Genomic DNA, 21,547 nt, shown 5'->3' on the forward strand with positions numbered 1-21,547 from the left:
TCCCCAAGAAGAGAAGCCACTGCAATGAGAAGCCCGAGCTGCAACTGGAGAGTGGCCACTGCTGGCCGCAACTAGGGGAAGCCCTCACGCAGCAACGACCGGGAACAGCCAAAAATACATAAATGTTCCTTTCAAAATAATAACAGTAAAAAATAATACACACAAATGGATGAATCTCTAGATAATTACACTGAGGGAAAGGAGCCAGACAAAAAGAACGTCATGTGTAATTCCATTTATATGGAAGTCTATAAAACGCAAACTAACAGAAAGCAGATCAGAGACTGCTTGGGAAGGGAAAAGAGCGGGCAAGGGGAGGGATCGTAAAGAGGCATGAGGAATCATTTAAGGCAATGGATGTGTGCCCAGTCTCTCATGGCCATGTACACCACAGGTCAAAACATAAAACTGTTCACTTTGGAAACGTGTCAACTGTATGTCTGTTACACCTCAATAAAGCTGTGCAGACAATTGTGGGGAGCCTAGAACGCTTTGTCATGCCAGAAAACAAGGAAACTGGTCGGAATGTCAAAAAGATTCAGGTTCCAACTTAAATAGGCACCCACTGGCCAAGGATGGGAAAATATGCGTATCAATTAGGATAATAATTACTGTGGATGGAAATCACAGTGGATTGAAAAAGGACAAACAGTAATACAGTGTTCAGACTGATAGATATAAATCTATGTGTTCATAATGATAGATATAAAATATGTATTCATAATGATAATAATAAAAAAAACCTCATTGATCAATAACCTTTGGAAGGTATCAGGGAATCAATTAATTATTAGACTCAGTAACAGCACCACTTAGGTGCAGATATAGAGGAAAAGGAGATTGACCAGGAGTTGGTTAACTGTTGAAGTTGAGTAATGACTCTATGATGGTTCATCGGGCTGTTCTCTCTGCTTTTGTATATGTATGAATTTACTTATTTGCTTGCTCGCTTGCCTCCCCAGGTGCCAGATCTTAGTTCATGCATGCCCCCTGCACTGGAAGCGTGTGGAGTCTTAACCACTGGGCTGCCAGGGAAGTTCCCTGCAACAGTTTTACATTGTGCAATAAAAATGTTTTTAAACTGTGCATCAAAATTATTGCGCTAATGTGAAAAACACCGTTTGAAAATCGGGAAGAAAGACTGCCCTGCAAAGTGCTGATGCTACTTGGGTGACAGTGGTAGGGTGAGTCATTTCCCCCTTCATTTCTACATTGTCTGTATTGTGTCTATATGTTTTTATATTATTTTCATAATATAAACCCTTTCACGCATAATAAACCCTAGAGGGGAAACAAAATCTCTATTTTTGCCGTCCTCGTCCTGGTCTTAAAAACTCATCTGTTCTTTCCCCCAGGTTTTTGCTAAACTTCCCGCCATCTTTTCTAAGTTTAGAGTATCCGGGTACTGGAACTAACAAAGTTTTGAGGAATGCGGGTCAAGTTCAGCGTGCCCTAAACTTCCGCCCGCCAGCAGTCTGACCCTATGCACACGCCCCACTCGGCGCGGCGACCTGTATGGGCGCAGCCCGGCTTCTGGACCCGCCTCCCTCCGACGCAGGGGAGACGTTTGCGCACGCGCGCGCCTAGGGCCTACATCTCCCAGTAGGCTCTGCGCCCCGCAGAGGGCCGGCCTTGGTCGCGGAGGACTACTCTACCCAGCAACCCCTTGCAATAGGCGTTGATCGGAGGGGCGCCAGTACAACCATTGGGTTAGCGTCTGTCGGAAGCTGTGCTGTGATTGGCCCGGAAGCCCGTCAGTTACCGCCAAGCTCAGTTAAGTTTTTACTGTTAGACTGCGCGAGGAGGGAGAGACGAGCGACAGGAGCTGCGCCCTCTGAGTCCGGTGAGTGACCTCTGCCTCCGTCTTCTCGCTGTCCGCTCGGAGACCTGCACCCTCATTCCCTGCGGGCGACCACACGCGCAGGTGCTCACGCGGGGGCGGGGGCCGTGCCCACAAGTGATGTGTCTGACCTGAGAAGCATCTTCAGGGACGCAGGAAGCGAAACCCTGGACACACCCGGAGCACCTGTCTACACGCGGGTGCACGCCTCGCGGGCGTTTTCTTGGACCCGGGTAAAAACACACGCCCTGGAGCACATGTGGGCACCGGTGTGCACACGCGGACGCCGGTGTCCACACGCGGGGACATCTGCAGAGACCCTCGGCTAAGCACGAGGGCTCAGGGGCACACGCGCTTACCGCGGGGCTCCTGCATATCTGAACCCCAGGGGCTCCCGCAGTGAAAACGGGGTGGCGAAAGCAGACACTCACCCACACCCTAGACACACACCTGCCCTTGTTCACGCCAAGGAGCCCCCCTCCCACTTTCTGGTACTTTATTGTATCATGCTTATCATGTTTCGTGTTTATTTTGTCTCTAGATAAAATATCAAGGCTTTTTGGTACAAGAAGGAAATTCTGAGCAAGCAGAAAAAGTAAGGCCACTAATGAATTGTATTCAGCAAGCCCTTTCACGTGTGTAAGACTTTTACCTTTCTGACAGAGCTTATCATATATAGTAAGGGCGTCTTTCCCTGGTGGCTCAGACAGTAAAGTGTCTGCCTGCAATGTGGGAGACCCGGGTTCAATCCCTGGGTTGGGAAGATCCTCTGGAGAAGGAAGTGGCAGTCCACTCCAGTACTCTTGCCTGGAAAATTCCATGGACAGAGGAGCCTGGTAGGCTACAGTCCATGGGGTCGCAATCGGACACGACTGAGCGACTTCACTTCACTATCATATATAGTATCTTGTATGATCCTCCCAGGAATCTCGTTAGGAGGGGGCCACTGTCATTCCCATTTTCCAGAAGAAAAACTGAGCCTAGGTTAAATAAACCTGCCCACGGTACATGAGTGAATCAGAAATTTGAACTCAGGCTTCTTGATCTGAGGTTTAAGATTATGACCAGCGATGCAGAGCTACTTATTTGTAGAAATTCCTTCCCTCCCTGACAGCAGGGAACCGACACTGTTTTGTGTGACCCGAGCAGTCTCTGGGTAACCTGTGGAGAGACCATGCCTCTCATTCACCTGCTTAACATTTAAGCTGCTCCTCACAGGTGCCCCAGGAGTCACAGCTTGAGTTAGCATCAAAGAGAACTTGATGGGAAAACCGAGGTCTCCTTCGAGGGTGTGGGGAAAAGTTACCAAGGGGCAGGCACATTCCTGGCAGGGGTTGGGAGGTTTCATACCATTAGTTTTTTTTTTTTTTTTTTTTATCGCCACCCTGCAAGGCTTGCAGGATCTTAGTTCCCAATCAGGGATCAGACCTAGGCCCAAGCCATGGAAGTGCCAAGTGTTAACCACTGGACCGCTGGGGAAGTCCCCCATTAGACCTTGAATAAGATATTATTTTACAATACGTTGCCAGTTGAGCCCCAAGGATGTGCCTTGTTAATTTTAAGGATGGATTGGAGTGCTATTTTGGTAGTTTCAGAAAAGTCAGGACTTGGGAGGATGAAAGGAGAAAAAGAAACAACAGCGGGGTGAAGGGGTCACTGTGTGCGCCCTGACTCTGCTGTTCCTAAAAGTATTCGAAAGCGAGAGCCACTCAGTCCTCAGAGCGGGGAGCCCTTCCCTCCTCCAGGGGGTCTTCCCAACCCAGGGACTGAACCCAGGCCTCCCGCACTGCAGGCAGATTCTTTACCAGCCTTGCCACAAGGTATTCAAGAACTAGGTTGATTCTGAAGTCTCTCCTTTTTTTTTTTTTAATAATTATTTATGTGCTGGATCTTTATTGCTGCACGTGGGCTTTCTCTGCTTGCAGCGAGCAGGGGCTGCTCTCCATTGCCGGGTGTGGGCTTCTCACTGTGGTGACTTCTCTTGTGGAGCGCGGGCTTTAGGGCAAGGGGCTTCAGTCGTTGCAGCCCATGGGCCCAGGAGTTGCAGCTCCCAGACTCTAGAGCACAGACTCAGAAGTTGTGGTGCACCAGCCTAGCTGTTCCCCAGCATGTGGGATCTTCCCAGATCAGGGATCGAACCCATGTCTCGTGCACTGGCAGGCAGATTCTTTACCAGTGAGCCACCAGGGAAGCCCTGAAGTCTCTTTGGAAATCATTTTCTATTTAGTTTTAGCTGGGGCTTGGGAGGCGGGGGGTGGGGCATAATGAATTCAGTCCATATAGAAAAAGGGAGATTTGTCCTCCCCCTTCCCTTGCCAACCCTCCCCCCAGAGATAACTTCACCAACCTGTTGGTGTGTGTCTGTCGTTGCAGGCTTCCCCCCTATTCTTTATATGTTGGTACAGGGAAAGTTGCTCAGTCATGTCAGACTCTTTGTGACCCCATGGACCATACAGTCCGTGGAATTCTCCAGGCCATAATACTGGAGTGGGTAGCCTTTCCCTTCTCCAGGGGATCTTCCCAACCCAGGGATCGAACTCAGATCTTCTGCATTGCAGGTGGATTCTTTACCAATTGAGCGCATGTATATCTTGCTGTTTTTCTTTTGCAAAAGCGTGGCTCGAATTCTAGTGGGGAGGAGAGACAAGAAACAGGTGTATAGAATCAATGTCCAGTATATAAATGCTCTAAAGAAGAATAAAGCAGGATAAAGAGAGAAAAGCGATGTGGGCTCTGCTTTGGGGGGTTGTTTCGGGAGGGCTGCTCTGGGGAGTGTGAGCAGGGACCCTAAGCACTTGCTCTCGTGTTTACTCTTTGTCTCTCCCGTTTAGTTTGAAGCCGATGGACGTTGTATGGGCCAGAGGCAGGGATGGTGGGCTATGACCCCAAAGCAGACAACAGGAATATCTCCAATCTTGAGGTGGCCGTGGCTGGGTCTGTGTCTGGACTTGTCACTCGGGTGCTGATCAGCCCCTTGGACGTCATCAAAATCCGCTTCCAGGTACCCTTTCCTCTGTTTCATCCGTGTAATGGGCTCGAGGACCATTTCACTCTCTTTTGCCAAAGCACTTCCTGGAGCTTGGAGTTTTGTGAAGGAGAAGCACTTTATTGCCATCTCTGAAATCTCTCCTTCCCACCTCCCCCCACCCCCATCATCCTGACCATTTCCATTTTGATACCTAGCTTCAGATTGAGCGCCTGTCTCGCAGTGACCCCAATGCAAAATACCACGGAATCCTGCAGGCCGGGAGACAGATTTTGCAAGAGGAGGGCCCAACAGCGTTCTGGAAAGGGCACATCCCAGCCCAGCTTCTCTCCATAGGCTATGGAGCTGTCCAAGTAGGTGGCAGGGGAAGCAGCCAGGCCCCTGGGGTCACGTTGCACAATGGGGGAACCAGGGGTGGGGGGGCAGGCGCCTGGGCCACCCAGGGTGGGCCACAGGACGTGGTCACACACTGCCCACTCGCCTTGGTGGGGAAGCCACCTGGCAAATTGAAGACATGGACCAGAAGCGTCCTCTTCCCCACGTCGCCCAAGCCAGGGGACTTAGCGCCCACAGAACATGAGGCATTGCGCCCAGGAGACTGTCTTGATGCCAGGCCCAGAGGGGCTTGGCAGATGGCAGTACAGACACTTTTCATTCTTCAAAATGGCATTTTCACGTCTGTGCTTCCTTTGAACTTCCCAGCAGCACCGTGAGGAAGGTGGAGCAGGTGTTTCATGGCTCACAGAGAGGCTGGGCAAGCTGCCTGAGACCACGCAGCCCATCAGTGGCGAGGCTAGGCTTAGGGTCCAGGCTTCGTGTCTGTTACTCATGCATCTGTTCAGCTGAGTGCCAGTTTACCCCTCAGCGTGTAGTCTGTAGTTGTGCAGAGGTGGTGATGAAATAGCCAGCCCTGCACCATGCTAACTGGGGACCTGGGAAAAGCATGTCACATCCACCGTCTCACAGCAGTCCTTCGGTAGGCTCTGTTGTCACCCCCATTTTACGGATGAGAAGACGGAGGCCAAGAGAGCCTAAGTAATTAGCCCAGCCAAAGTTGCTAGGTGGAAAGTGGCCGAGCCAGGACTCCCAGCCGGGCGGCCAGCAACAGAGCTGCCCTGCCTGCTCTCCCCGTGACGTCACAGGGGTTGCTCAGGTCACGTGCCCTGCAGCTCTAGCCCTGAGCCCGCATGTGGATCTGCGTCCTGGTGGGTTCCTGCAGCGACATGTACTCTCAGCACTCTGAGCTTCCATGAGTTGGATGGAGAAGGATCTGAATCCAAGGGGGGCTTCCACCATGGAATATGGAATGTATGGAATTCTCCCAATGGAATTTCAGCTCCAGGGACACGGCTTGCTGCACTGAAAGGGTCCCCAGCCTAGAATCAGACGATGGCCATCTTTTCTTAGTTGTCAGGAAACTAAGTGATGAATAGAATTTTCTTTCCTTTCTTTTCTTTTTCTTTTTTTGGTCTCACCCTATGGCTTGCAGTATCCTAGTTCCCCAACCAGGGATTGAACCCAGGGCCGTGGCAGCGAGAGCACTGAGTCCTAACCACTGGACCATCAGGGAATTCCTGAGTAGAATTTTCATTCTTTCTTTTTTTTTTGCCCCCTTATTTGCTTGTTTATTTTAACTTGCATCCAAGATGATAGAATGATGCCAGGAGCTGAATATACAATTCATTGTTCAGCCACTTAAAAAACACCCTCCAATTCTTAGCTGCTGAAGGATGTCAGAGATAATTCTAAAATCGTGAACTCTTGTCCATTACTTTAGACAACTCACAGTCTAGTTTCTGAGTAGAATTTTCTGATATAAAAACTCCCTCGCATATTTTTTTAGCCCTTGGGTGTTTGGCTCTGCTCAGAGTGTTAAAGGGCACAAAGCTCCAGGTTTATTGAATTCTGGCCCTGCTCAAGGAGCGCGTCTCCTGGTCCCTGGGTCGGGCCCTGCCTGCTCACGGGGTGGAGGGGAAGCGTCCGAGGGTGTTTACCACGACGCTGTCACGCACCCTTGCAGTTTCTGTCGTTTGAAGTGCTGACCGAGCTGGTGCACAGGGCCAGCGTGCGCGATGCCCGCGACTTCTCCGTGCACTTTTTGTGCGGCGGCCTGTCCGCCTGTGTGGCCACCCTCGCCGTGCATCCTGTGGACGTGCTACGCACCCGCTTTGCAGCTCAGGGTGAGCCCAGGGTGAGTGGCCGGGTCAGGAAAGGGGTGCCCGAGGGATGGGGTGGGTACCAGGGTGGGGGCTCTTTTCCTTAGAGGGAATAAAGCTGGGGGAGGCGAATGGGGGTTTTCAGGTCCTTCAGCCTGTCCCTGAAACTGTGACTGCTCTCGGCACCAGACAAGGTGCTCACAGCCTCCTGAGGGGACACAGAACCTGGCGGGGAAAGAGAACAAATACCAAATGGCCTTCCTCTGAGGCCCAGCCCTTTCGTGCAAGTTCCGAGGGTGGAAGCCTTCAGTATAGCTGCCCGCATCTGGGAGCAAGTGTGAAGAGGGCTCCCTGCCCAGGGCAGACTTCCATGAGTCACCCTTGGTCAGTGCGGTGCCTTGCAGTACCCACAGGCACGCAGAGTCAGCCCTGCTGGACCACTGCAAAGAATATATAGAATATATGTCAAACAGAAGTATACTTAAAAAAACCGTCCGCCATCCCCATGCATAAAGACCACCTGTTGACAGTTTAAGAAGGGTTAAGTATATGCATGGGCTTCCTGGGTGGCTCAGTGGTACAAAATCTGCCTGCCAATGCAGGAGACTAGGGTTCAATCCTTGGGTTAGGAAGATCCCCTGGAGAAGGAAATGGCTACCCACTTCTGTATTCTTGCCTGGAAAATCCCATGAACAGATGAGCCTGGCGGGCTAGAGTCCATGGGGTCACAAGAGTCAGATGCGACTGAGCATGCAGGCACGCATGCTGTAGATTATAAAACGGATCATCCAAGGGTGGACTTCACACCTTTAGCAGTCCTGCGCACTCCTTGGGAAGCCCGTGGTGTAAATAGCCAGAAGGGGAGCCTCTGGGCAATCCCACTCTTGGAGTTTTGGTCCAGCATTTTCTCTGTCATCCTGGCAGGAGAAGTCACACCCCTGGTAGCAGGTTTCTAGGCTCGGGGAAATATACCTGGCGGGCTGGGTTCTTGGGCTGAAACCACCTCGTTCATCATGGCACATGTGGTGTCCAGGTCTATAACACCCTGCGAGACGCTGTGGTGACCATGTACAGGAACGAAGGCCCCTTGGTCTTCTACAAAGGCCTGAACCCCACCTTGATCGCCATCTTCCCCTACGCGGGGTTCCAGTTCTCCATCTACAGCTCCTTGAAGCGTGCCTATGAGTGGGCCTTGCCGGCCGAAGGCAAGAAAAACGGTGAGACCACCCTCCCGGGAAAGGGGATCTGGGTCTCGCTTTGCGCCCCCCTGCCCCCGCCAGACATAGCATCTCCATCTGAGTCAGGTAGGAAGGCAGGCTTTCCTGCAGCAGCTAGGACACCGCGGACCTCTGAACCCCCCCGCTCTAGTGCAACCAGCAAAACAAATCTGTTCACTCGCAGATTACTTTCTTTCAGCTCTTGCCACTGTTATCTCCGGCCACCAGTCATGGTTTTCATTTTTGTCCAAGGTCCAACTTGCAGACAGCCTGGTTTTGTTTACGTGTTTGGTTTGGTTTTCATTTGGGGAAGCCGGGGAGGGGCACGGGCATCCTGTTCCCTCCCGAGCATGGCCCGGGTCATGTGGCAGAGCCTGCAAGGCCCCGATTGCCTCCCGCTGGGGCGTCGCGTGTTCCAGGCTTACACACCTTCTGTCACCAGCCTTTCCAATCTGCAGTCCGCCGTCATCCTTGATAAAAGGGACCGCGGCTGGTTCTCTCGCTCCTGGATTAAATTTTTCTGAGATTGAGGATGCTTGTAGGGTTTTGTTTTATGGCCCTGAATTAGAATGTGTAACCTTGAAGTTTACCCGAGATTGCATTTCTCTCCTTTTTCCCCTCTCCATCCCACATCTCTGGTTCAGGGAACTTCAAAAACCTGCTTTGTGGCAGCGGAGCTGGCGTCATCAGCAAGACCCTCACGTACCCGCTGGACCTCTTTAAGAAACGGCTGCAGGTCGGAGGGTTTGAGCAGGCCCGAGCCTCCTTCGGCCAGGTGAGCCGTCCCCCCGCAGACAGCTCTGATCCTGGCTGCTCACCGGGCGTGTGAAGGAATGAGGGTTGGCGCCTGCCCATCAGGCAGCTTCACCCCCCCCAGCCCTCTCACCCCGAGCCTGGCCCTGGTGTCGATGGAAATTTAATCAGTGCTCACCTTGGGGAGCACATGCACTAAAATTGGGATGATCCAGAGAAGATCAGCGTGGCCCCTGTGCAAGGATGACACGCAAATTCATGCAGTGCTCTGGATTTTTTTTTTAAAAAAAGGTTGATCTAAAAAAGAATTTGAAAAATTGAGGATTATAACCCGGGAGGAGCAACTCAGAAAGCTCTGAGAACTGTCCTGCCCGCTGGATTTTGAGGCACAGTTTAGATTAAGTTTTTTTGAGGCAGAGCGCTGTGCATCAAATATTATTGACAGTTTACATAATCCGGATCTAAGCACCATCATAGTGGGTCATGTGACTCCTTACGAGATCAAGAAGGAACGTTTTCTTTAAGGAGTTGCCTTGATGCTGGGAGAATGTTGCTTTTATGGTTGGGCAGGTATTCCCGCCGAAGGGAAAGGTCTGGTCAACGCAAAATACAGATAACGTGATGCACAGTGCAGGGAGAGGGCGGCCAAAGAGCAGAGAAGAATTTTTATGTTTAAATTTGTCTTTGTCTTGCCCTGAAATCTGAATTTTATCGCACACGGGAAGCCACAGGCAAAGCCCTGTGTGTCGGGCGCCATGCAGAGACCCAGGAGAAGGCACGCTCAGCCTCTGCTCTTACAAAGCGTTCAGTTCATTTTGGGACCAAGAGTTTATTCACATAAGAAAGGTCCCCAAGATATCAAAGAACACAGAGAAGGAGGCTCATACTAGTGTATGGGGTTCTTTGCTTTATGCTATAAATGTCCCAGGATAGGGGTGAATTAAATCTGACCAATTAAATTATATTTTAAATACACTAGAAGGGTTCACCATCAGAGAAGCCCCATTGTAGGTAATTTTGTAATATTAATAGTCATTCCTTAATCTGCTTCGATTTTCACATACTGGGTTTTCATCTGCTCCTTGTGGGGCACTGATTTTGTGAAAGGCCAAGGTGGTGGGCGGTGGGGCAGTGGGGGGTGGAGGGCAGGGCTGGGTGACTTCAGGGCTTCTCCCTCTGGAACCCGGGACCCTGGGACGTCACAGCAAGAAGATGTCACAGTACAACGTGCCTGACAGACGGCAGAGGAGTGAGAGGGTGTGGAGTGGGAGTCAGGACGGGAAGAGTCCACGCCTTATTCAGGGAGAGAGAAAGAAGTGGGTTTACATATTATAGTACAGTTTCTTTGTAGAAAACTTCAGAGAAGTTAGACAAAAAGGAAGACAGAATCACAGGTAAATCCAATACCACCCACCCCGAGAGGATCACACAGAACCTTTAGCCCTCGTAGTTCTCTCTCCCTTCCTCTCCCCCTCCCCATTGAAGTATACTCTATTTGCAATACCATGTTAGTTTCAGGTGTATAACATAGTGATTCAACTTACAGTTTATATTCCACTTAATTATAAAACAATGGTGACATTCCCCTGTCGCTGCACAGTATATCCTTGTTGCTTATTTACTTAATTTGTTTTATTTCTTGGCTCTGCGTGGAATCTCAGTTCCCCAACCAGGGATCAAACCCACACTGCTTGCAGTGGAGGCGTGGAGTCTTAACCACGGCACCTCCAGGGAGGTCCCATGTCATTTATTTTACAGTGGTTTGTTTGTACCTCTTAATCCCCTGCCCCTCGTCTGCTCCTCCCCATGCCCCTCTAGTCACCAACAGTTTATTCTTTTAGATTCCACACATTAGTGACAACATACACCATTTGTCTTTCTCTAACTTGTTTCACTAAGCATAACACCCCCTAGGTCCATTCACGTTGCTGTTTTGTTTCTTTGCAGAAGAAAATACGTGGACATTTTAACAGAAATGGGGTCGTACACAAGGTTTTATAACCTCCTTTTCCACTTACCAACTTGGTTTGAAGAGATGGTTTGAATTTGGACAGGGAGAGCTGGTGACAGCCCAGGACACAGGAGGGAGGCCCTGCTCCCAACGGAGATGTAGTGTGAGCAGGTCTGGCTGGAGGTGGCCGTGAGTGGACCAGTGGGAGATAAAAGGCAGGTCAGAGAGGGACGCTGAGGCCAAATGCTGGAAGGCCCTGAACACCAGGCCACGTGGCTTGGACTTGATTCTTGATCATCATCGTTGGGAATCCCTGGAGCTTTGGGGGTTGAGCAAGGCTTGAGCCAAGCTGTGTCTTGGAGACACAGCAGCCATCTGTGGTCAACTGGAGGTGGCCAGCCTGGTGACACCGGTCAGGCTCAGAGCTCACAAGGACCAGATTCAGATCTAGTGCCCAAGGAGGGCAGGGAGTGATGGGGCATGCGGTCAGAGCACCGCTGGGAAGAGGGTCCAGAGCTCTCACTGGTTCCGCAAGAGCCTCCGTCCGTGGGAATGTCCCCGGCAGGAAGGAGCTCTGTCCAGTGTTGATTTCCACGCCCCTCCTCTGTGAAGCCTGAATTAGCCGAGCTGGAAGAGAAAGAATGAGGTTCACTTCTTCCGTCTTCTTGGCATTCATTCCTTCTTCCAGCAACTATCTGCTGGGAGCTTGCATGTGCCAGGCCCTGTGTTGACAGAAGAACAGAGCTCACGTCGCCGTGTCCATCCCCTCCTCACTCCTCAACCAGGGTGCCCTTCCTCTCCCCAGGTGCGAAGCTACAAGGGCCTGCTGGACTGCGCCGGGCAGGTGCTTCGAGAGGAGGGGACACAGGGCTGCTTCAAAGGCCTGTCCCCCAGCCTGCTGAAGGCCGCCCTCTCCACTGGCCTGGTGTTCTTCTGGTACGAGCTCTTCTGTAACTTCTTCCATCACATGAGGAAGGCAGACAGCTAGCCTCGAGGGCAGGAAGGGTGGCCTGTGGTCTTCCCCTCCTGGAAGAAGACTCCATCAGTGGTCTCCTGTTGCACAGAGAAGTGCTGCCTGGTCCTTCCCTCCAGGCCAGCTGTCTCAGGCATGAAGAGCCGTCGGGATTCCACTGGAAGGGCACTGGAGTTCTCCAGGGGAGAGCACTGGGAGGCCCATTAGGAGGAGCTGGACGTTCGTCCTCTGTCTGGCGGACACGGGGCAGCAGCTGCCCTCCTGTTGAGCCCCAGCTGCCCAGAGAGCCCTCCTGACTCTGGGCGGGGCTGCAGGATGAGCGTGAGGCTGGGATTGGGCCCCTTACAGGGTCCCCACGCTTACTTCCACCACCTATTTAATAGACATTAAAGCTGAAAGCGCTCTTTCCTCTCCCCCTTCCCTTCCAAATCACATCCCTTCTCCCAAAGCCGGAGGAAGGGAGCCCTGCCTTCCCTACGTCCTACTTTGCTCTGCAGTTGTGTCCCTCAGGCAGCTCTGCTTCTAGTTCTAGGGGAAGAATCCAGCTGAACTGGTCTCTTTATATAAAAACTCCACCATACTCAGATCTCCTTGTCCATAAAGGCACCACTCAGGCAGTTCTCTCCCTGGGTGGGACTGGTCCCAGCCCGTGGGCCTCTAGGGAAAGCTGATCCCAGTGGCACCACTGGCAGTGGGGGTGTGGGTAAAGGCAGCAGCCCTCTGCCTCAGTCTCCCAGGATCACTCTTTAGCTAGAGGCTGGGTTAGCCCTCCTGAGTGGGTGGGAGCTTACAGCTGGGCCACTGGGCATCAGCTGCCTGCTTGTGAGCTCCTGGGTCCAGCATGGTGCTGGGTGCATCCTCTGCAATCCCCGCAGGAAGGTGTTGAGCAGGCCGCCTGCTGTGGGCATGCCTGGTGCCCCAGCAGTTGCCAGGCACAGGAACCCACAGTCTAGACACAGCTAGGGGTACAAAAGGAGAAGAGAATCACAGAAAAACCACCTGCTGGGGAGCATGGCCCTAGAGGTTGGCTGTGCAGGGGGAGCCCCACGCAGGACTGCTCCCCTGATCTCACCTCGGCTCTAGCTCCAGCCTGTTCACTGACAGCCGAGGAAAGCAGCAGCGAGGAGCAGCCATGTGTGGGCATCACTGCTCTCCTGGGGTCCTGGGCCCCTTCTCAGCATTACTGTGTCGTCTCTGGCTGGTACCTGGAATCCTGGAGCCTCCCTGCCCTTGTTTGCTGATTATGAAGGCCCACGTGTGGCTGGAGGGTGTCTGGCAGTCAAGGCTTGCGGCTGCCCAAGGGGGCCGATGTCTGAATGTATTTTTTTGATATCTATGGAAGTAAACTTTATTCTCTTCAGCTCTCCGCTCATTGGTTTTCTTTCTCGGTAGCTGGGGTTCTTTTCCCCGATCCATTTTCTGGTGACACTTTGGCAGCTCTGTGAGCGGGAGAAGCGAGCCCTGGATACAGAAAACCCCATCAACACATCTTTCCTGTCCAAGCTACAGGAAAAGGCAGTTCTCTCCCAGCCTCTCCCGTATGCCTTCCTGTGGCACAGGGCTGACCTCCGACCTGGCCCTGTCTGGGCTGCTGAGCCCACACCTCTCCCCAAGCCCAGACCAGGACAGACTGAGCCAGGCGCTTGCTCATCCTTTAGTCAGGATGCGGACGTGTTTACTGAGTCGTGTCTGACTCTTTTGTGACCCAGTGGACTGTAGCCTGCCAGGCTCCTCTGTCTATGGGATTCTCCAGGAAAATACTGGAGTGGGCTGCCTTTTCCTTCTCCAGGGGATCTTAACCCACCCAGGGATTGAACCTGGGTCTCTTGCATTGCAGGCAGATTCTTTGCCGTCTGAGCCCCCGGGGAAGCTCAGCGTCAGGGTCGCTCCCAACTCCTGGGGCAGCAAAAGTTGGCAAATAGACCCCTTTATCTTGGGCTGGTTCATTGATCGTCAATTTATTTTACCAATATCGTTTGTACTTGGAGTTGAGTGGGGGGACTTCGTGGAACTGATAGAGCCCTGACGGCTTCCTCGCCTTCTCTACCTCGGGTGGGGGCGGTGGGGCGGGGAGCCTGGGCCTACCGCCTGTAAGGTCCGGCCCGTCCCGCCGTCTGCCCTGCGCTCCCACCTCGCTCCCCGCGCCCGCCGCCCGGCTGCGGGCCGCGCCCCCGCAGGCCCCTCCTACGCCGCTGGCCCGGCCCGGCTTCTGACCCCGTTTTAACCTCAGCCCCGGCGTGGGGCGGGGCGGGGTGGGTGCCGCTGCTCAAGACCGAGGGCTTCACGCAGGCCGAGGAGCAGGTGCGACCCAGCGCCCGCGAGCCGGCGTGGTCCCGGACAGGCCCGGGGAGAACGAGGTGAGGAGCGGAAGGGGGCGGTGAGGGCAGGGGTCGCCGGCGTCCTGCGCCGTCCCAAGCTGGGAACCTCTGAGCTGGCGCGGCCTGCTGGCGAGGGCAGCGTCCTCGGGGCTCCGGCAGGGGGCGCTCGTGAGCGGCCCGGGCCCCGCCCCGCCGCCCAGGCCCCGCCCCGCCGCCCAGGCCCCGCCCCAGGCCCCGCCCCGCCGCCCCAGGCCCCGCCCCACCCCAGCGCTAGGAAATGACCTCAGCGGCGGCGAGGCGCCAGAGGCCCAGCCTGCAGCGCCGCGGACGCTGGCCGCGCGCACGATGTCGGTCGAGCGGCCTCCGGGCACGCGGGCGCGGCGCCGGCGCGGCAGGTGGGTCCCCGGCTCTCTCGCCACCCCCATAGCTCGCGGGACAGCGGTCGGCGGGCTCCACTGAGCCGCCGGGAAGGGCGTTCCGGACTTAGGAAAGCTGCCCAGGTCTGGAGACCCTTAAGATCTGCTCCTTTGGCCGGGGGGGAGGCACCGAGTCCGGAGGGGACCACCTTTGGGGGCCACGTCACCTCTCTCCCCTCTTTAAACAGAAGGCTTAGAGTGGAGCTCAGGACTCTCAGCACTGCCCCCCTCGTGAGAGGGCAGGGCCAGGTTTCTGCTCCTCGGGAGGCCAGTTTAACCAGTCCGTCCCGGGGAGAAACTGGCCGGTACAAGGGGACTCACGGCGGCACCCAGCCGTGGGTGGGTGGGCTGAGGACTCTGACATAAGGGAGAAGGTTGGGGAGAGGGGCTTGGAACCCTGCCGAGACAGATGCCCACAGCCTGGAGCCCGGCCCTCTCACTCGCCCGGAGCCGTGGTGGACCAGTAGCTTCTAGGTCGTCTTATACAGGCGTGGAAAGTGTCTGATATCCACGCGTCCACCCCCGCATCTCAGTGTACCCGACCCCACCCCAGCTTTGGTACCTGCTGAGAATAACCCTGAGGCAGACTAGAGGGCAGACACATTCACTCTTCATCTCTGCCCTTGTGTGATCCCAGAGACTATCAGGACTCTTAACTGAGCAGCAGGTGCCTGGCTTGTCCCCAGTCTCCACCAGAAGCCAAGCTTGGTGGGTGCCCAGCCAACCCCTGAATGCCATGGACTGCCCAGCCCTATCCAGGGCCCATAGGGCTGGGAGCCCAGGCTCTGCGCTCCACACTTAAGACCTCTCCATTTGCCTCTCCCCCCACCCAGGTGCTGTCCTTAGTCCTACCCCAGTAAAGAGCTGCTGTGGCTGGATAGTCATGGGGGAGCCGGGTAGAGAGGAGTATAAAATCCAGTGTTTTGATGCAGAGACCCAGCAGCTGCTGAAGACAGCTCTCAAAGGTGAGCATGGGGAGCCCCCTGAGCCTGGCTCCAGAGCACCAGAGAGGGGGCAGGACTGGAGGACTGGGCTGACCCTGGGAATGCGCCACCGTCTCCCTTCACTATTCTGAGAGCAGGAGTCCGCAACATAATTCTGGAACTGGAAGACATTTAGGCCAGTATTTGGGAGTATGAATCATAGATCATAGTCGCCCCTCAGATTGTAAAGTGTTTTTAAAGTACCCAGGAAAGGAGGGTGAGGCACAGAAAACCTAGTTCCTGCCCCTTAAGTCCTTACACTGGACCTGGTTTCTGCATTGCTGAGCCCCTCTCTTGAATATGCGGAGCTGCCTGACTTGGGACAGAAGATGGAGTGTTCTGCTTGGCAGAGGAGCTCCACTAACTGTCCTGGGCCAAGGCCCTCCCGCAGCACTCAGGACAGAAATTTGACTCAGTGAACGATTAGCAATGCCTGTAGCGTGCCAAGCTAAGCCTGCAGAGAGGCCCTCCCTGGCCCACTTTTGTCAGGGGTTCACGTGTGTGTTATAAGAACACTTTCTTCCGTAAAACGGTTGTCAGTGTTCCATCTTCAACCGAGTGCCAGGAAAAGACGTGTCCTAAAAAAAATGAGCGCTCTTTGACTTTATCAGCCACACAACCCTGTTTTCTCTGATTGGGCCACCGGGAGGCTCATGGCTGCAGCTGCTCCTCTGTGATGTTTCCTGTTTTCTGATCTCTTTATTTTTTTTGGCCACACTGCATGGCTTGCAGGATTAGTTCCCTGACCAGGGATCGAACCTGTGCTCCCTGCATGGAAGCAGAGTCCTAAACACTGGACCTCCGGGGAACTCCCCCTTCTGGTCTCTTTCAGTTCAGTCCAGTCGCTCAGTCGTGTCCGACTCTTTGCGACCCCTTGGACTGCAGCACGCCAGGCCTCCCTGTCCATCACCATCTCCTGGAGTTTACCCAAACCCATGTCCATTGAGTCAGTGATGGCATCCAACCATCTCATCCTCTGTCGTCCCCTTCTCCTGCCCTCAATCTTTCCCAGCAGTGGAAGTATATAATGGGAGTGCTCATCAGTGAACACCTCAAATCCTTTAGAAGCAGGTGGAGGCATATATAACTAAGCAGCTCTAGACTCCCCACCTGTCTTTACCCTAGATCCAGGTGCCGTGGACTTGGAGAAAGTGGCCAATGTGATTGTGGACCATTCTCTGCAGGACAGTGTGTTCAGCAAAGAAGCGGGACGCATGTGCTACGCCATCATTCAGGTTGGGTGGGGCTGGTAGAGAAGGGGAGACGCTTTGAGGAAGGTGCTTCTGAAGTGGGCAGAGGCCAGCAGGGCAGATGCGAAGGGCTGGCCTCAGAGGCAAGAGAGGAGGAGGACAGCAGGGATCTCGGCCTGGGAAGTTTGGGCCCCAGGACTGCCCTTCCCTTTCCCTGGCTCACAGGCAGAGAGCAAGCAAGCCGGCCAGAGTGTCTTCCGCCGTGGACTCCTCAACCGGCTGCAGCAGGAGTACCAGACTCGGGAGCAACTTCGAGCCCGCTCCCTGCAGGGCTGGGTCTGCTACGTCACCTTTATCTGCAACATCTTTGACTACCTGAGGGTGAGGCCCCGCCAGCCACACCCTGTGCAGCAGAGGCGGCCCACCTCTCTCCCGCACCACTAAGCCACCACTCTGGCCCCTGCTTTCCCCCTGCAGGTGAACAACATGCCCATGATGGCCCTGGTGAACCCCGTCTACGACTGCCTCTTCCGGCTGGCTCAGCCCGACAGCCTGAGCAAGGAGGAGGAGGTGAGTGGCCCTGGCACCGAAGACTGTGGAGGTGGGCTCAACTCGGAACGCCCGCCCTGTCCATGGAGACTCACTTGTGGAGCAGGAACCTGGTGGGGGTGTTCATGGGCTGTCAGGGTTACAGGACAGACTGCTAGGTCTGGGATTTATCCAGAACACAGCGCAGCTAGAACCTCCTGGTTCAGAGGCTGTGTTCCCAGTAGGAAAGCAACTGTGGATACTGGTGGGCCAGAAACCAAAACGGGGTGGGGGCGGGGGGGCAGGGGGAGTGGGCCTGCGTCCACCCTGGCCCAGGTGAGAGATCTGAGGCAAGTCTTTGAGCTTGCTCCTTTCATGTGAGGCAGAGACAGGGCCCACCAGGTTGTGTGAGGGAGGGGGGAAACGCGCACAGGCCAAGCCCGGAGCCTGGCCCACAGCGAGCGCCCAGTAAACGGCTGCTCTGTGTGACGGAGGGCCCGTGCCGGGGTCACCTCCCGCTGCCCCTGCAGGTGGACTGCCTGGTGCTGCAGCTGCATCGGGTTGGGGAGCAGCTGGAGAAGACGAACGGGCAGCGCATGGATGAGCTCTTTGTCCTGATCCGGGACGGCTTCCTGCTCCCAGCCGGCCTCAGCTCCCTGGCCCAGCTGCTGCTGCTGGAGATCATTGAATTCCGGGCAGCCGGCTGGAAGACCACCCCGGCTGCCCACAAGTATTACTACAGCGAGGTCTCTGACTAGGCCTCCAGGCTTCCTCCCCAGCGGCGCCGACCTTTCTTCTGCCCACCTTCCAACCTGGCAGCGGAGTCTTCACCTCTGCCAAAGACTTCTTCCCTTCCAGACTTTCAAGAGCACCTGAGATGCTTCCCACTTAATGCAGCGGTCCTGCCCTGAGCACCTTCCCTCTGATTCCAGGATTGGGGAAGACAGAAGCACACCTGCCCCACAGTGTCACCAGCCTTTCTCTCCCCTCACCTCTGACCTGGGCACCTCATGACAAGCACTGCCCTGTGGAACCCTCAGAGCAATAGCTATCTTGGTGCCTCAGTTTCCCCATCTGTAAAATGGGCGCCCAGAGCCATTGGTGGGGACACTTAGGGATATCAAAGGGGACAAGCAGAGTCACACCAGAAACTGCTTTTTATACATTCTGTACAAGGACCACTTTAGAACTGAGTGTATTTCCTCCAGTTGGTTTTAATGAATCGTAATACAACATCACGTGTTACACCAGCTCAGGACGAGAATTTTCTAATAAACTCCTTTCTGATACTAAAACCGTTCCTTTCCGCATCACCCAAAAGTCCACCCCAGGCTGAAGGAAAAGAAGGCTGGGTGAGCCCTAGGTTTCTTAGGAGGAAATCCAATTTGATATGCCCCCTCTTTCCAAGGAGATGGGACAGGGAGAGCGAGTTCCAGCCCCCAAAGAAACGACTAACAGGCAGCAGACATGTGGCTCCGTTCTTGGTAGGAGGCCTGCCTGCCCTTAGGGAACGGTACCCTTAACCCACAGGTGTTCTGCAACGTGGCAGCGGCTCACACTGTTTCTGGCAGCAGAGCGTGCTGTCTTCCCAGACCCTCCGCCCACATTCTACCACCAACGGTAGTGGGCCAGCGCGCGGTTGGCCTCCGCCATCTTGTGCATGTCATGCTTTCTCTTGATCACAGGGCCCCGGTTGTAGAAGGCCTCCAGCAGCTCCTGAGACAGCTTCTCTGGCATCAGCATCCGCCGGGGCTTCTTCTCCCTGCACTCAGTGATCATCCACTTCATGGCCAGGAAGCGGCGACGCCGGTCAGCCAGCGGCACAGGGACCTGGGCAAGACGGGACAGGGGCAAGTTAGTCTGAGAACTTGCCAGGACTGCAGCCTCCTTCCTGCCAGAGCTCTGATAAGTAGCCACATGTCCACTCAGGGACAGCCCTGGCAAGGCTGCTGAGGAGGAGGGCCTGACTGCGCCTCTCTGAGCTCCTCTCCCCTGGCTGACCTCAGTGCAGCAGACATCATAGGCATTCATCCAGCAAACACTCCTTGAGCACTGGCCTCTTTCACCTCTAAAGGGAGTTCAGCCAAGTTGATAAAAGCACTACTGGGAAAAGCCCTGTCAGCTGGCATGACTTAGCCAACACAGATCATGAGTGCCTAGAAAGAGGTCCTTCTTGTCCCAGGAATCATTTGCCAGGCCCCTACTATGTGCCAGGCACCATGCCAGACCCTAGGAACACAGGCATTGAGAAAGTCTCTACCCTGTGAGGTTTACACTGAAAAAGGAAAGACAAATATATATTAAATTTAAAAAAGAACACCCACTTGTGACAGTGAAGTATAATTAAATGCTAGCTTCCCTGGTGGCTCACACAGTAAAGAGTCTGCCTGCAATGCAGAAGACCCGAGTTCGATCCCTGGGTCAGGAAGATCTGGAGAAGGAAATGGCAACCCACCCCCAATATCCTTGGCTGGAGAATCCCATGGGAATAAAGGGCAGGGTCCGAGCCCATATGAGCAGCCCTGCTTTCCTACCCTGACCACTCACCTGGTAGAAATGGCCCCCCTTGAGGATGGGTACCAGCCCAATCACAGGCTCACAGTTTTTCAGTGCTTGATGGAAGATGGTGTAAGGGTTGCGTTCGATGGTTGCCTGTTCCTCTGCAGAAGCAGCATGGTACTTCTCAAACTGCCTCCTTTTCACAGCTTCCAGGGTCTGCAAAGGGATCCAGTGGAAGAGGATGCCCCAGGGTCCCTAAAGGGTTCACCCAGCTGGGCTAGGACCCTGCCCTTTATTCCCATCATCCTGTTCTTCTTCTAATAGCTGCCCAGCTATTCTCTTAGTACTTCTGAAACAAAAACTCTGAACTAGGACAGAAGAATGAGCTAAGATTTGTAATGTAGGGCTGGGGGATGGCAGTGGTCGACTCCTATAGGACTTCTTAAAGCCTCCACTCCCACACATAAGTACGGAGAAACTCATTTTAATGACAGGTACAGATCTATTGTTTTTTGTGTTGAGATGAAAGAGCCAAACACAAAGCTATGGGGAAAACAAAGATGACAGAGAGAGGTACTGTTTACCTGTGTTATGAGGGATCTGGCCAGTATTTTGTTTCCTCCTTTCATCATCATATTGGTGAATTTACTTTAAGAAGAAAAAGATGTTTAGTTTCCCAAAGCTGTCACAGAATCCTTACTGTAGATCCTTCCGCCTTCCCCCGTATAGTCCCACTCTGTGGAACAAAAGTTTGTTTTCTGCTAACCTGATCACTGGGTCTTCAAACACAGAGCTTGTTTTCGTGGCTGGGGCAGCTTTAATAACCTGAGTCTTCCTGAGCTCCCGCTCATACTTCTCCTCCTCAGTCAGCTGGGCCAAGGGCTTGCGGTAATATTCCTTGTCAATCTGGGGATCCTGGTACTCAGGGCCATAGCGGCTCCACCTCACCTGGGTTAGCCTGGGGTGGGGGGAAGAAGAAGAGGAGGGCAAAATCTGACTCAAGTGAAAAGGCTTGACTTAACAATAGGCATGTACGCCAAACCGCCGCCAAGCGAGCAGCGGGGAGACCGCCAGCCAAAGCTGAACTGCAGTAATTCTGGCTCTTGTCCCAAGAGGTAGGAGGACCTCCCCTAAAGAGGCCAGGAAAGTCTGCTCCTCAAGTGCCAACAGTAAGGACAGGCTCCTGAACTTCAGACAATCTGCCTATGCATCTCTCCCGCTATCTCCCAGCAAAGAAAATCCAAGTTCTGAGTTCTTCAACAAGATCCCACTTTCAGTTCCAAGTGAGAATTCCTCAGGCAGGGAGCAACTACTAAGCGTTCAGATTGACGCAAACTCACGGAGGAGGTTAAAGAGGATTGGACTCAGATATCCCGGCCTCTCAGACTCGACAGGTCCCTGCGACGCTTGCCTGTGGCCCCCTCTTTTCCTCCGCAGCAGGTCTCTCCGTGAAGACCCAAGAGGCCTCCCAGCTGCCCGCCACCCTCTCACCCTGGAAGCCGCAGGACAGCTCTCCGCACGCCGAGAGCCAAGCCGGACCACCCTCGCGCAACCTTCACCGTGGAGGCAGCCATCTTGGCTGCCAGCAGGACCCCACAGAGACTGCCCTCGGCGTGCCTGAGCGAGTGACTGAAGACAGGGCAAAGGAGCTACAGGGTCCGAGCTCTGCGCATCACCCTGTTAATCTGGGCCTGAAGAGTCCCTCACTCCGAGGTCTAAGGCGGAGAGTCAAAAGGA

General features: G+C 54.1%; 3 protein-coding genes and 1 non-coding gene across 9 annotated transcripts; 3 read left to right on the forward strand and 1 right to left on the reverse strand.

Annotated features, from left to right (window-relative positions):
* The first annotated feature begins 1,681 nt into the window (after positions 1-1,681).
* Positions 1,682-13,236, forward strand: SLC25A19 (solute carrier family 25 member 19). 3 transcript variants are annotated; one of them, XM_055408613.2, is made up of 8 exons: positions 1,688-1,843; positions 2,382-2,435; positions 4,672-4,841; positions 5,024-5,179; positions 6,847-7,017; positions 8,133-8,199; positions 8,844-8,974; positions 11,709-13,236. In XM_055408613.2, exons 3-8 carry the CDS (start codon positions 4,710-4,712, stop codon positions 11,889-11,891), a joined length of 840 nt encoding a protein of 279 aa, XP_055264588.1. In that variant the 5' UTR covers positions 1,688-1,843; positions 2,382-2,435; positions 4,672-4,709; the 3' UTR covers positions 11,892-13,236. The 3 variants fall into 3 exon arrangements, with proteins under 3 accessions (XP_055264589.1, XP_055264588.1, XP_055264586.1); XM_055408611.2 differs by having other exon boundaries at positions 1,694-1,843; positions 8,016-8,199; XM_055408614.2 differs by lacking the exon at positions 5,024-5,179 and having other exon boundaries at positions 1,682-1,843; positions 8,016-8,199.
* LOC129544799 (U6 spliceosomal RNA) lies at positions 9,123-9,230 on the forward strand. Its single transcript, XR_008683548.1, has one exon. It is a non-coding gene; the product is annotated as a U6 spliceosomal RNA (small nuclear RNA).
* An 848-nt stretch (positions 13,237-14,084) lies between the features above and the next one.
* Positions 14,085-18,606, forward strand: MIF4GD (MIF4G domain containing). Of its 4 annotated transcripts, none has more exons than XM_055408622.2 (6): positions 14,085-14,233; positions 15,444-15,575; positions 16,719-16,828; positions 17,009-17,164; positions 17,261-17,353; positions 17,806-18,606. In XM_055408622.2, exons 2-6 carry the CDS (start codon positions 15,494-15,496, stop codon positions 18,067-18,069), a joined length of 705 nt encoding a protein of 234 aa, XP_055264597.1. In that variant the 5' UTR covers positions 14,085-14,233; positions 15,444-15,493; the 3' UTR covers positions 18,070-18,606. The 4 variants fall into 4 exon arrangements, with proteins under 4 accessions (XP_055264597.1, XP_055264594.1, XP_055264595.1 ...); XM_055408619.2 differs by lacking the exon at positions 14,085-14,233 and adding an exon at positions 14,455-14,589; XM_055408620.2 differs by lacking the exon at positions 14,085-14,233 and adding an exon at positions 14,455-14,589 and having other exon boundaries at positions 17,842-18,606.
* MRPS7 (mitochondrial ribosomal protein S7) lies at positions 18,502-21,433 on the reverse strand. Its single transcript, XM_055408623.2, has 5 exons — positions 21,302-21,433; positions 20,577-20,768; positions 20,395-20,458; positions 19,859-20,026; positions 18,502-19,141 (listed from the first exon to the last, which is right to left on the reverse strand). The coding sequence occupies exons 1-5, from the start codon at positions 21,382-21,384 to the stop codon at positions 18,920-18,922; spliced, it is 729 nt and encodes a 242-aa protein (XP_055264598.2). The 5' UTR covers positions 21,385-21,433; the 3' UTR covers positions 18,502-18,919.
* Positions 21,434-21,547: the final 114 nt, after the last annotated feature.

Source organism: Moschus berezovskii, chromosome 20 (assembly GCF_049115385.1).
Source record: "Moschus berezovskii isolate FMDL1 chromosome 20, NW_MosBer_1.0, whole genome shotgun sequence".
Classification (NCBI taxonomy): Eukaryota; Metazoa; Chordata; class Mammalia; order Artiodactyla; family Moschidae; genus Moschus; species Moschus berezovskii.